This window comes from Crassostrea angulata, chromosome 3 (genome assembly GCF_025612915.1).
Source record: "Crassostrea angulata isolate pt1a10 chromosome 3, ASM2561291v2, whole genome shotgun sequence".
NCBI lineage: Eukaryota > Metazoa > Mollusca > Bivalvia > Ostreida > Ostreidae > Magallana > Magallana angulata.
This window is the reverse complement of record NC_069113.1, coordinates 40590450-40605161: the sequence shown is the minus strand read 5'-3', so window position 1 is coordinate 40605161 and position 14712 is coordinate 40590450. Positions and strand designations below refer to the sequence as shown.

General features: G+C 36.1%; 2 protein-coding genes across 4 annotated transcripts in view; one reads left to right on the top strand and one right to left on the bottom strand.

Annotated features, from left to right (window-relative positions):
• The window catches only part of LOC128177624 (leukocyte tyrosine kinase receptor-like), a 201830-nt gene that overhangs the window by 109661 nt on the left and 77457 nt on the right, over positions 1–14712 (top strand). The gene's annotated exons all lie outside the window — the stretch shown is intronic.
• LOC128177625 (uncharacterized) lies at positions 1702–6463 on the bottom strand. Its single transcript, XM_052844425.1, has 2 exons — positions 5875–6463; positions 1702–2473 (listed from the first exon to the last, which is right to left on the bottom strand). The coding sequence occupies exons 1-2, from the start codon at positions 6116–6118 to the stop codon at positions 1887–1889; spliced, it is 831 nt and encodes a 276-aa protein (XP_052700385.1). The 5' UTR covers positions 6119–6463; the 3' UTR covers positions 1702–1886.

The following is a 14712-nucleotide window of genomic DNA, read 5'->3' as shown; positions in this document are numbered from 1 at the left end:
TACACTTCATTGCATTAACTGTGTTTTTAACATTACAACTTCTCTGCATAACGACAAGTCACTATTTAATTAATTAATGGAAAGAACACAAATGTTTGGTATTTCGTTTTCTCATTCATAGCGATTACGGGGGATAACACTATTTGAATATGAAACCACGTGTTGAGCTAATGGACGCCGTACCCTGAATTTACAAGTAGCTTTCAAAGTATAACTTGATTAAATGAGATTTAGCAATAAGGTATTAATAAAATATAAAAGGTTTGGTAAAATATTATACTTAGTTCTACCAGACAGAACCACGGAGGTTGGTGTTGCAATTAAATTTACACTATGTAAAATTACGATACACAACGATACACCGACGAATACGGAAGAGACCAAACAGCCACAAAACACAGAATAATTTTTAAAAATTGCTTGAAATATATATGTTAAGCAAATTAAATAACTTTAATTACTCTTTTGACTTTCTACATCGATATTCTGAAAGTATATACTTAATACGGTGACTTTCTTCTTCAGCGGTCATACTTTCACTATAATAATCATCGATTGAAAATTGGCTTATCCCCCAATTAGGCTAGTCTAAGGATTTTTCTTGAATTTTGTCTTAAAATAAGCAATTCGGCCTATGCCTCACATCGACATATGCCCCGAAAAATACGGTAAGTACTGTTTCCAAATTTTGCTGGTCTAGCAAGAAAATATTTATCAATACCACGTACATCCGAAAAGATAATTTCTATGACAAGCATCGTTATATAGCATCGATATTTCATGCATGTTCATTCATTATGTGTACCGTATTTTTCAGAAATAAGGTCAATACTTTTTTTCCCTGACACGTGGACCTCGCCCTATTCATCGCCTCGCCCTGTTTATGTTCTTTGTTTTTGAATATTTGATATGAAGTTTTGCAAAAATTTATGCAAACCTCCAATAAAATTATGAGTATTTAATATAATGCTGCTTCAATTTCTTTGCAAAAATCGTATGGATTAAACTGTGTTGGGGTTGTATATGCCAGCATTAAAATGTTGGCAATTGACGTTTTTTCATCAGGATTAATTTCTTGTTCTTAAAAGAATATTTTCAAATTTTTAAAATTATATTCCAGCATTGTGTTATGCATGTTTTAACAATAATTAAAGCTATACACGTTCTAATTTGCGTCAATACTGAATAATGGGGAAAATGTATGTGTTTGATTACTTATAAAAGTTACCTTTATGCTGTTAATTATCCAAGATACCTGATGAATAAACTAAGAGAGATTGATTAGGACCAAATACTTTATTATGGTTTGGCGTTACTGGCCGCAGTGACTTTAGGCTACCAATGGGCTGCCTCACAACAATTCAAACAATACAACAATACGTGACGGCCCATCAATAGGCTCATTGCGCAGTGGGTGAGCGCAAATGCACAAACGTCACAAAATATAATATTCTGTACAGTAGGTAAGTGCAAATGCACAGACATACAAATGACAAAGTTATACACAAGGTTTGTGCGAATGGGTAAACGCAAATGCACAAGTTTCAAAGTTCAAAACACATTAAAATTGTCAAAGTTCTTGTGCAGCAAGTATGTCCACGAATGCACAAGCATGAATACACAGCATTTTAAACACATTAACAGCATAATAAACACATTATATTGACAGTAAAAAACTGTATCCAATGATAATTTGAATGATTGCACTCTTCCATTGGAGTTGGGGTGCGACGATAGCGCCACTTGCGAGGGTCATGAACGTTTGTTTATGACACTGCAACCGCCACCAATGGAGTGCGCCACTTTCCAAAAGTAACATTGGTGACGGCGGCAGGACCGCAACTCCAATGGTCACCACGAGCCAGTAGTAGTTAATTGTGATGTGGTTAGTCCGGAAGGCCAACACCGCCACAATTTAATAAATCTTGCAACGCACCTTTAATGGTATTTAAAAGGATATCATTACCCAGCTGGGACAGGTGAACTCCATCAGGGTCAAACAACGTAGGTGGTTTGGGGGAAAACTGAGGGTATTTGATGTAATGACCGCCCCTGGATGTTACAAATTTTATCGCTTCTCTATTCATTCGACCCCTTATTTCATTCATTGCTTTAACATTGTCTGAAAAGCGCCAAGCTAATCTAGGCAGGGCAGAGGACCAAACTATCGTTGTGGTAGGGAACATGTCACAAATTCGTGGCAAGGTTGTGGAAAGGAGCACCAGCAGCTCTTCAGTGGTTTTCTGGCCAACATTGTTTGCTCCGCAATGAATGATGAGAAACTCAGGACGATCTTCTAACCTTAGCAACGTTGATAGCCTAGTATTAAGGTCTTGTAGCTTCATGCCACTATATCCCTGCCATAAGACTGAAGTATTCTCGAGATTAAGATTAAGCCCCCCCTGTCTTGATACTGCACTCATAGCTGCTCGTTTGATGATAGAAGATCCGACAATCCAAACTCTGACAGGACCTAGAATTATCTTGTTTATTGTTAGTAAGATAGGTACTGTTGGAATGATAAGGTTACCGAATGTATGTACGAAATGCATTAGAGCGCCATCGTCCTGACCCTTGGATGACGTCACTGTGAACGCCTTGAATAGCAAGGGTTGTAGCTGCACCTATTCTAAATGAGTGGGAATTATAATTGGAGCTATCAACCCCTATTGCATTAAGACAACGCTTCAATATGGTGATAAATTGATAACGGGTCAATGGTTGACCTTCAAAATGAATAAACAATGGGCCAGTTTGAGATGTGCGCATGTGTAAGTAGGCATGCATGGCGGCAAAAGGACAAGCAACACCATTTGAAGCAGGAATCTGCAAGTTTGCCCCCACACCTAATTGGTCTGTTTTTGAATGACAAATTGTCAATTGAATGTTGGTCTGCTGCATTGTTATGTCATGAAATTGGATGATAGTAATAGTTGCTGGTGTGTTGCCTTTAGACACTGTGAATTCCCCTATGCGCAAGAGGGCGTGAAATGTTAAAGTGAAAGCTGCAGTGAATAGTTTGGTTTCGTATATAGTGTTGCATACGGTTTGCAATGTTGGTATAATTTTTTTTAAGAGCTGTAATGTAATAGGCAAACGAGTGTCCTTGTGTAGTGTTGTTCTTTGCATGCCCTGAAGTAGCTTTCTTATAATAAAATGATTAGTAGGATCTACATTGTAAATTGCTTTGCTGTAAAAACTGATGGCTGCAATGTATGACTGAGCTGTGGAGTATTTGTAACCTGAAAGTGACAGGTAAGCGATAAACCTTGTAATGTGAGTGTCGAGAGGTGGCCACAGACTGGGTAGGTTATGAGACCGGCGAAATGTTTCAAATGAATTGATGCCTGCTGTGTGTGTTTGCCTAGTGTTTACAGCAACTGAAGCGTTGAACAATGATTGGATGTGACTTGTGAGAGTAATGTCTGGAATAGGGCTGGAATGGCCTGCGGATGAAGGTCTGCATAAGGTGCTGCCTCTCGAAAGACTTCCCACTGTTTGCGAGATATAGAATCAGCAATAATGTTTGATTTTCCCGGAATATGTTGTGCTTTAAATTGTATGTTGTGTTTTAAAGCCATTAAGACTAACGATCTGACAAGTACCATTACTCTTGGGGACTTGGCTGACTGTTTGTTGAGAATATGTACAAGGGAAATATTATCTACATGGAGGATGACTTTTTTGTTTTGCAAACGCAATCCCCATATCATGAAGGCTAATACAATAGGTACTAATTCGAGAAAAGTTATGTCCCACAAAATTGGCTTGTTTAACCATGAAGATGGCCAGGTAAAATGAACCCACTGACCCTGAAAGAAACTGCCGCAACCAAGGTGGCCAGAACCTGCACTATCCGTGTAAAGTTGCAAAGTATCTAGTGTAACCCATTCAGTGTCTGGGAAGTATACAACGCCGTTAAAGTTGTCTAAAAATTGTAGCCATGTGAACATGTCTTCACGGATAGGGTTCGTAATTCTGATGTGATGATAGGGAGAGGGCACCCCGGACATAACATTGTAAAATCTCCTATTGAATGCACGGCTACCTGGGATGGCTTTACTAACGAAACTGAGCTTGCCCACTAAAGATTCTAACTGGGAAAGAAGAATTTTTTTCTGTGTGACCCAATGCTGCAACAAAAGTTTAAGTTCTTGAACCTTACTAACAGGAATTTGGACCAGCATATTCACAGTGTCGATTTCTAAACCGAGAAATGTAAGCTTAGTGGTTGGCTCAATAGTTTTGTCTTGGTTCAGGGGGACCCCTATTTCTGAACAAATGTCCTGAAAAGTGTGCATGAGAGCTGAACAATTGTCTGAATTGGACTTGCCAATAAAAATAAAGTCATCCAAGTAGTGGTGAACTGTATCGAGTTGTGTTTTAAATTTGACAGCCCATTCTAAGAAAGTGGAAAAAGTTTCAAATATTTTGCATGATATTGAACACCCAAAGGGGAGGCATTTGTTGATGTAATAAGCCCCATTAATGTAAATTCCTAGAAGTTCAAAGTCCCCTGGGTAAATTGGCAGAAGACGAAAAGCATTTTTAATGTCCACCTTAGCTAATAGAGCCATAGAACCTAGTGTGCTTATGGTTTGGACCACTGTGTCAAAAGATGTATAGGTCACTGTAGTGAACTGTGGGTCTATGTGTTCATTAATACTGAAAGAGGGTGGGTAGGATAAGTGTGTTATCATACGCCATCCACCATCAGCTTTGGGTACAACACCTATGGGAGATACATGTAAATTAGGCATGGGTGGGAATAAGTATGGGCCAGACATTCGACCTGCCGTAACTTCACTATGTATTTTTTCCAAGAGAACCTTCTCGCTGTCGGAAGCTGAACTCAAGTTTTTTGAGAAAACTGAAATGCGTGGTCCAGAGTATTGCAATTTAAAGCCATGTTTTAGACCATCCTCTAAATACCTTGCAGAGACCCTATCTGGGTATTGACTCAAATAATTGCTAATTGCGCTAATGATTATGGGAGAATACCCTAGGACCCAAATGTCTCTGGGGTTGACGAGGGTTTCCTGCCCAATGTTGGTTGGTGCGTGTTTGGTGTGCTGGTGTCTGATACCTGAATGTGGCATAAGAGTTGTTGCGGACTGGAGTGGATGCCCGAAAGGAATTATTTGCATGACCCGGGGGTGGGTTAGCACTGTTGCACAACATAGATGGATGGGTGCCATTGCATTTAAGGCATCGGTGTATGTACGGACAATGGGGCTTGTAACAGTTTGCTTTGAGATTGTAATCAAAGCACTTGTGGTGTTGGGTACTAGAAGATTTATTTGAATTGGCAGTCATGTATAATAACCAAAGCTCATTATCTATGATTCCCCAGTTCTGTGACGGGTTGTGTGCGATCCTTAGCCTAAATTGTTCATCATACGAAACCCACCCATTAAAATTCTGTGCCCCTAAGCGAACGTCGTGCATATATTTAATAAGCTGTTGTGATCTAAGTGGGTGCACTGCAGTGTAAATGCTAAAATAATTGAGAAATGCATCTGTCCATTTTTCGATAGATGTTATTCTGGTTGTGGGTTTTGGTTGTGATATGATGTTACCCTGCGCATCAATTGTGAGAGTAGATGTTGCATGGGCATTAGTGGGGTCCCTTACCAATAATGTTCCCAGATTGACAAATTCGCCCTCGATGATTTTTTGCTTAATTGGTTGGTTTACATGATACCCAATGGGAACTGTAATAGAGTTGATTTGTTCAGGAGTAGGCTGATGGGTTGAGGTGATAATGGAAGTTATTCCTGTATGTGAGACTATAATTGACAGGCGAAATGAGGCCGGGCATTAGAGTGGTGGATTGTTGTAATGTTGCTACAGGGGGGTTAAAAATCACATTACCCGCCTGATCCTGGGCTTGCTGTGGTGGGGCTGCCTGTTGTAACAGTGCCACCTGATGCTGTGGGGCTGCCTGGGGTAGTTGGACTGCCTGGGGCTTAGGGGGTGCAAGTTGAGCCTGGACATCTTGTTCGTTATTGTTGGTCTGTTGGCGTTGAGCCCTGCGCCGGCCTGGCCTGCGTGCTTGTCCTGGGTCTTGAGTATCACGGGCAGCCGCCCGTTTAAGTTGTCTCTTCGGCCTTGGCATTGACCCCGTTGATCTCGTGGTATTTTAAAACAAAAGCGAAAAATGTTACCTAATTAATTTGTAAATAAATTAATGTTAATCAATTTCATAAAATTCTATTGGTATATTGGTAGCTAAGCCGAAAAAAGCAGTAAATTTAAGATCAAGCTAAAATAATGTGCGCCATGGAAGATTGCACTCGAGAGATTGTTGCATCTAAATCCATACAATCAAAGGACCTCAGTGGCCATCGAGCGGAAATCGGTGGCAGATATGCCTTTTCTCGACTGAATAAAATTGATAAAAGTATTTGAACGATTAAATTAATCTAAAGAGTATACTTTATTACAGAGAATTAAAACATGTCTTACCATTTTCAAGAAGAATCCAGAAATGATGCAAAAAGAGGCCTGATTTTAAAGCGAGTATATTCAACCGGAAAAATTCCGGAAAAACTTAAACACTATTTATAGGTCCTTGGATAAATTTGCATATCTTTGACAAGCCAAGATATGCCGTATTATAACGCTCAATTCAATCATGTAACAAAAATATCAAATATTAAACAATAAAAAAATATTTATTTTCCTGCCAGTAAAGTAATGCCTCCTCATGAATATCAATCTGTCACGTGATATTGACAGCTGAATTTAGTCTATCATACAAAAATTTGTGAAGGGTCAACATCTTCATAATTGTAAAAGTTTCACAAAGGAAAGGATATTTTCAGTAAAGCATAATTTGTCCAATATATGAGTTCAAGCAAAAGAAAAAAATACAAGCCTGTGAGTATATATGAATACTTCCTTTAAAAAAATGACGTAGACCTATGTGTTTCTCTATTTACTATTTTTAGATCCTGTAAGTGTTAATGCAAAAGTATCCTGAATGACAAACATATTTTACTCATTATACATATTGTATGCATTTCAAATTAACAACTGTTAAGAATATTAAAAATCAAGATGGATATTTAATCAGGCAAACAATAACGGCCACCTGATTTCCCGCGGACATGCGCAATAAGGTCGGTTTCGCTCTTTCTTCATCAATATTCATGAAAAAATAATACTTTCCTTGCAGGAAAATAAACAATTAAATATCTATATCTTTGTAACAAGATGGAATTCATCATAATTGTAATTTATAGAATAAAGGTAACTTTTATCAGTAGACAAACACATGCGTTTTCACTGTCATTTAAAATTGATGCAAATTATAGCGTGTATATAGCTTTAAATGAAATTAACAAATTGATTTAAATTGATTTGACTCCATTGTCAGAACCCACAGGTATTCTATCAAGTTTACTGCTTTTAACAGGCCTGGGATAGAAAACCTGTGTGTGTTCCAACAATGCTTTGTCTTTGAAAATAGGCTTCAAACACTAGAAGCGGAAAAATCTTCAATATTCATGGATTAAGATTTAACTACATCTCAAGATTTTTTTTTCAATATGCTGAACAAGGATTCAATTACAATATGCTGACATAAACTAAGTTAAAAAGAATAATGCAATCTACCACTTTTTGTCCTGGGAAAAGAATTTCTGGCTGGTTCATTGGAAAGAGGGGGGGGGGGGGGGTAAAACAATTGTGTACTAGCGATTTTTAGTTCATGAATGAATTAAAACATATAAAAGCAATCATGACAATGAACAATTTATGGAAAATTATTTCTTATCAATACTGCCTTTCACCTTTTCAATATTCATTCATGCACTCTTATTTTCTCTAAGTTATTCAACAAAATTATATATTTCATAATCCTTCTTGCACAATTTCAGGTAGGGGAGGGTCATTACCATATTTTATTTTATTTTTACCCAAGAATGAAGCTTATGAGAGTCTGACAGGTCTTTGTATGGGGTATTGTACTCGGGTGACTGATAAGGCCTGTGGGTCTATTATTCTGCATTATTGTGTCTTTTCAATAGATGTTGATGATTAATGAATTAAGTCTCATGAGTCTTCAGTGCTAAAAAGCAATGTAATAATACTAATCTATGAGAAAAGTCAGCAAATTAGTTTTTCTTTCCTATCCTAATGTGTTATGAAAGGAAAATACCTAATTTAATGTATGCAGTCAACAACTAAAACAATTTAACTTTCTGATTCACACTGCGCAGCCAATATATTTTATCATGTTTTACACTATAGATAAAAAACATTCTGCCATAGCATTTTGTAAGTCATATTTGAAATGTTTAAAATAAAACAAAAAAGACTTTTTTTAACATTTACAAGAAAATGTTTACATTTACTGTATATTTTCTCTACAATATTTCTTAACAGCTATAGAAACTGATGAGGCTTAAATCATAAAATGTGAAACTTTTACGAATATGATCGAGCCATTTAACTTTCATGAATTATTAAACATGTAACATTTTATGTTGATTATTAACACAAAACTTTTGCAAATAAACATTAATATTAATTTTTTAGGTCACTCAGGTGACCTATTGCAATTGGTCTTCGTCCGTCGTGCGTTAACAATTTTACATTTTTAACTTCTTCTTGAAAACTACCAGGCCAATCGTTACCATTTTTGGTGTGAAGCATCTCTATGGTAAGAAGAATCTAAATTGTGAAAGTCATGGCTCTACCACCCCTGGGGTGCCACGGGCGGGGCCAAATATGCCAAAAAAGCCAAATTTTCAAAAATCTTCTTCTCTACTTCCACACATGTGAGGAAAAAACTGAATGCATGGTTATGATGTCCATGAAGCCTTCTACCAAAATAGGGAAATTCATTGCCTCTGGTTCAGAGGTTCAGGCTCTAGGGTGGGGCCAACATGTCCATATAGTAAAAATGTATTAAATCTTAGAAAATCTTCTTCTCTACTCCCATTTATATTTGTTAAAAACTAAATGCATGATAATGATGTCCATGAGGCCCTCTACCAATTGTGAAATTCATGACCGCTGGGTCAGGGGTTCAGGCTCTAGGGTGGGGCCACTATGGCCATATAGTTAAAATGTATTAAATCTTAAAAAATGTTCTTCTCTACTCCCATTTATATTTGTTAAAAACTAAATGCATGATAATGATGTCCATGAGGCTCTCTACTAAAATTGTGAAATTCATAACCCCTGGGTCATGGGTTCAGGCTCTAGGGTGGGGCCAATATGGCCATATAGTTAAGATGTATTAAATCTTAGAAAATCTTCTTCTCTTCTCCCATAGATATTTGTTAAAAACTATATGCATGATTATGATGTCCATGAGGCCCTCTACCAAAATTGTGAAATTCATGACGCCTGGGTCATGGGTTCCGGCTCTAGGATGGGGCCAATATGGCCATATAGTTAAAATGTATTAAATCTTAGAAAATCTTCTTCTCTACTCCCATATATATTTGTTAAAAACTAAATGCATGATTATGATGTCCATGAGGCCCTCTACCAATATTGGGAAATTCATGACCCCTGGGTCTTGGGTTCAGGCTCTAAGGTGGGGCCAATATGGCCATATAGTTAAAATGTATTAAATCTTAAAAAATGTTCTTCTCTACTCCCACACATGTGAGCAAAACACTGAATAAATGGTTATAATGTCCACTAACTCCTCTACCTAAATTGTGAAATTCATGGCCTCTGGGTCAGGGGTTCAGGACATGAAGGGGGGGGGGGGGAATATGGCAATATAGTGTTAATGCATATAATGTTTAAAAATTTTCTTCTCTATTCTCACACATCTGTATTAAAAACTGACTTATGATTATGTTTACCAGGAAATCCTCTCCTGAAATTTTCATTTTCATTTTCCCTGGAGTATGAGTTTTGACTCTAGGGCAGGGCCAAAATGGATGTATAGGTGTTAATGCATAGAATGTTAAAAAATTATTTTTACTCCCAGACACCTGAAAGGAAAATGGAATTCATGATTTTGTAGACCAGATCTTTAAGTTTTTTGCTAAAATTATAGGTTTCACAGTTCTTTTTGAAAGATTTCATGCAGGGAGGTGGTCGTCATTACAAATTTATAATTTTTCTACTCCAGAATGAAACCTAATTAATTAAATGCATATATGAGACTCCTCGACAAGTTTGCGTATGGGTTATATGCTACTCAGGTGACCGTTAAGGCCAGTTGGCCTCTTGTTTGTATATAGTACAGGTTACATTAAGTGCAATTCAAATTACTACCAATTAAACGTGTTGTGGTATTAAAATTAGCTTAATTGAAATAAACACAATTTATAAGGCCACTGGCTTGTATAATTAACTGTGTGTTTCATCTAACAGCTAGTATATTTAAAATTTATTGCAGGATGTCAGGAATATCTAACCTAGGTTTGAAAGTTGCATACTCTAAAACAGCTAGCTATACTCTGTCCCAAGATATCCTGGATTCACATTTTGCTTAATTGTATGATATTTATAAATACCTCAGGGTTCAAACGTTGTTCATCCAAAAGTATGAAAAATTTTCCAAGATTTCTCAGTCGAAACACCCCTGTTAGGTTATCAGGTTTCAATACAATGCTAAAAAATGCGATGTCTACAGGGATTTTGTATTGAAGCAAGCCCAGATGATAACGTTGTAAAATTGCATGATATATTCCGAGTGTATTCCAAATGAAGAAAAGATGTAAACATTCCCCATTATAAATCTCCGAAAGGAATCTTTTTTCGTTCTTGTGAATTTTTCCGAGTGAAAGATGATAATGTGTCAATGAAATTATCTTGGAAATTATCCCTTTTAACTATGTCAATTGCACTTCTTTCACATGTATTGTATATTATGGTAGAATGTAAGTAAAAATTGATGTTGGATTATCATGATAAAAAAAATGATCAGTTTGGATTAAAAATGAATGTAGCTGGAATATTTATTTGAGGAACTAATTTGCCAAAGTGGGGCATTTCCCAATTTTCGATCAATTGGGTGATTTCATTCATCTTAAAAAGGATATAATTTGTGTGTCTTTCTATATGTTCATTTAACAATTACTAGTAGTGTGCATGTCATTGGTACATGAAGATTACCAATTTGTTTTTATTTTTTCTCAATCAAGCTTTGTTAATTAATAATCAATGAAAATTCCTCAAAAAATTCCGGATATCATCTGAATTTTTTGGATTTTACAATCTTGTGCATGCGCATTACATTCACGCTAAATCACGAGAGGCTCTTTATTTTATGTTTCCACAATATCACATTTGCATGGATAAATTTGGAAACTATAAAACAAATGCGTGTTAATTTACATTGGATATTTTTTCTGTTCATCAAAGATAATACAGGAGATAAAAAAAATTAACTCTAACACAGTGCATTTACTATAAAAAATCCTTTAAGTTTTGAATGTCAAATGGTGTGTAAAAAACGTTGTTGAAATATGTTGAATTCAGCAATTATAGAATTAAACTTTTCGAAGAAAGGTATTTACAGCTTCAAAATGGTTTGTTGTGAACAATTTGACTGTTATTTTCAATGCAACTTTATTAATTTTCTCCAAAATCATTTTGGAGCGATTCTGCAATATACGGTTTTTCGATGTATCTATTTTGTAAATGCCTGATATCATATGCAAGGTCAACCCGTGCACGCACGGGTCAATGTATAGTAACATATATTGTTGTTACAAAACATTGAATGTCAAAATTTAGATTTGACCCTCTCTCCATAAATCCTTGGATGAGTTCATTCAAAGCATCAAAGATTTGATACTTTGGGTGAAAGGTAAAGCAGGACTTTGCACCATAATATCACATTTATTTATAATTCTTATGCACCTATTAGGTGACGAGTCCATATTGGGATCATGGGTATATACCCCAGAACACACTGTGTACACATGCAGCTTTATTTGAAATCAAAAACTTTTCCTTTTTCTTTCCATATGGTTGGAAATGAAAAAAAGACCATTGATTTTGCATCTTAATATAACATATAATTTAAAATTTGACTTTTTTCTTCTGCTTTCAAGCATGTAACAATTATTTGATACATGTACATACATTCCTAAAATAATTTGAAATTAGAAATAATTTGATTGCATTTGATATACATGTTTATGCAATGGACTAGAAAACTACTTAAATTTCTTCTTGAATTTGTACATTCTGTTTATGAATTTATGAACAGCAGCAAAAATTAAAAATTATTTCTTATAAGATAGCCTGATTGATGCATGCTTCCTATGGAGTACGTAATTTGTTTTGTCAGGCTGGTTTTTTGGAAAGCTATTACTTGTCATCATAACAGTTACTTAATCCAAAGAGCCAGACTATGTGTCGTCGTGCAGATGCAGTGCAGAGCATCACTTTTGCGTTTCATTGGATTTGATGTTTTTCGCCTGGCCACTATAGACACTTAGAGCTCCTTCTTGGTATCAAATTCCATCTTTATATATTTACATTCAGTGTACATTTCTCCTTATGTTAGCATTGGAAATCTGCGACTTCAATTTTCCATGAATACACTTTGCTAGCTAGTTCTTGCGCCATGAGTGCAAATATAAATGTCATCACATGTTTTGATTATATATATTTTTGTTAGATTAAATGAAACGTTCTACCTTACATAACCAATCTGATAATTATACCCCCCGCAAACAAAGTTTGGGGGGGTATATAGGAATCACCTTGTCCGTCCGTCCGTCTGTCTGTCTGTCTGTCTGTCTGTCTGTCTGTCTGTCTGTCTGTCTGTCTGTCTGTCTGTCCGTCTGTCTGTGCAATCGTGTCCGGTCCATATCTTTCTTATGGAGAAACGTTGGAAGTTCTTACTTCACACAAAGATTGCTTATGACCTAAGGGTGTGTCATGACCTTGATCCAAGGTCATTCGGGCAAGATCAAGGTCACTGGCAGAAAAAGTGCAAAATTCGTGTCCGGTCCATATCTTTCTTATGGAGAAACATTGGAAGTTCTTACTTCACACAAAGATTGCTTATGACCTAAGGGTGTGTCATGACCTTGACCCAAGGTCATTCGGGCAAGGTCAAGGTCACTGGCAGAAAAAGTGCAAAATTCGTGTCCGGTTCATATCTTTCTTATGGAGAAACATTGGAAGTTCTTACTTCACACAAAGATTGCTTATGACTTAAGGGTGTGTCATGACCTTGACCCAAGGCCATTTGGGCAAGGTCATGGTCACTGACAGAAAAAATGCAAAATTCGTGTCCGGTCCATATCTTTCTTATGGGGAAACATTGGAAGTTCTTACTTCACACAAAGATTGCTTATGATTAAAGGGTGTGTCATGACCTTGACCCAAGGTCAATTGAGAAAGTTCAAGGTCATTGTTTCAAAAAAGCTAAATTCTGTCTGTGTCATGTCTTGTATTAATGGAAATATTAGAAGCTAAAAATTAACAGTTTTCAAAAATAAAGCAGTTGTTATTTATAGAAAATGGACAGTGAAATAGATTCATCCAATATTTTCTATAATAGCAAAAATACACGCGTTATGATTTTTTTCTTAGCGGGGGGTATCAATTGTGAGCTTGCTCACAGTACCTCTAGTTACTTTTGAAAATAATCATTAAGTTATATCTATACTTCTTAATAAAAAAGATTTTTCTCTACAAAGTTTCTGTCACTATATTTTTAGTCGCAGAAGCGCTTTAAATAGATGTTTATGGCTGTTCCGTGTATGTTTCATATCCCTGACTGAAAGCTTATATAATGGTTTTACAGCAACGATACACATATATTCATACAAATAGACATCAGTATGAATATTAATATAAGTATTGAGCCAATGCGCAGTATTCAATTTGTCTGCACCGCTCGGTGTGTCATAGGACTAACGACATCTAAAAATAAGCATTCAATGCTTTAATAATGGCAGATAAAATGGCCAGTTTATAGAGGTTCAATAAAAACTACCATATTTTTCCAACGATTAGTTGGTATTTATTTTCTCTGAAGCAGAGCACTCGACTTATCGTCATGTTCGACTTGTCGTAGGCTCGAGGTCAGAAAATTGTTAAAAATAGCATTAAAAATATTGGTTTTAATCATCTTGAGTTGGCTATGTGATTGAAAATTACGTTGTTGAATTCACTGTTCATCTTTAATAATTATCATTTTCACTCATCTGTTAACACTTAAATACTATATAAATAGTGCCTGTTTGGGAGGGTAACAGTTAAAATTGACACCCCGAGAAAACCATTGTCAACTGACGCGAAGCAGAGGTTGACAATGGTTTTTGAGGGGTGTCAATTTCAACTGTTATCCTCCCAAACAGGCACTATTTATTTTGTTATACTGAATGTCTTTTTTAAAATTTTAAGAAAATTTTACTGCTTTTATATAGGAAAAACGTGAATTCTACAGCGAACCGTACGCGCATAATTTTCGCGCATGTAACATTTTTTAATGTTACCCGTTGCCAAGTGCGTTGCTAACGCTGAGGGTAATAGTAAATATTATTAACTGCGTCTTAACCAATCAGATTTCAGTATTTAACATGAAAGTATAACAAATAATAATAACAACAGTTATTAAAAAATGTTACATTGTCATTAATCAATTAAAAGTTTTACCATTCCGTTTTTATAAACACATCGTCACATGGTTCTATGTATCACTAGTAGGAAGATAACATTGCGCAGTAAAATTGAAACCAAATTTGAATGGAAGAAAATATTGCAGTAGGT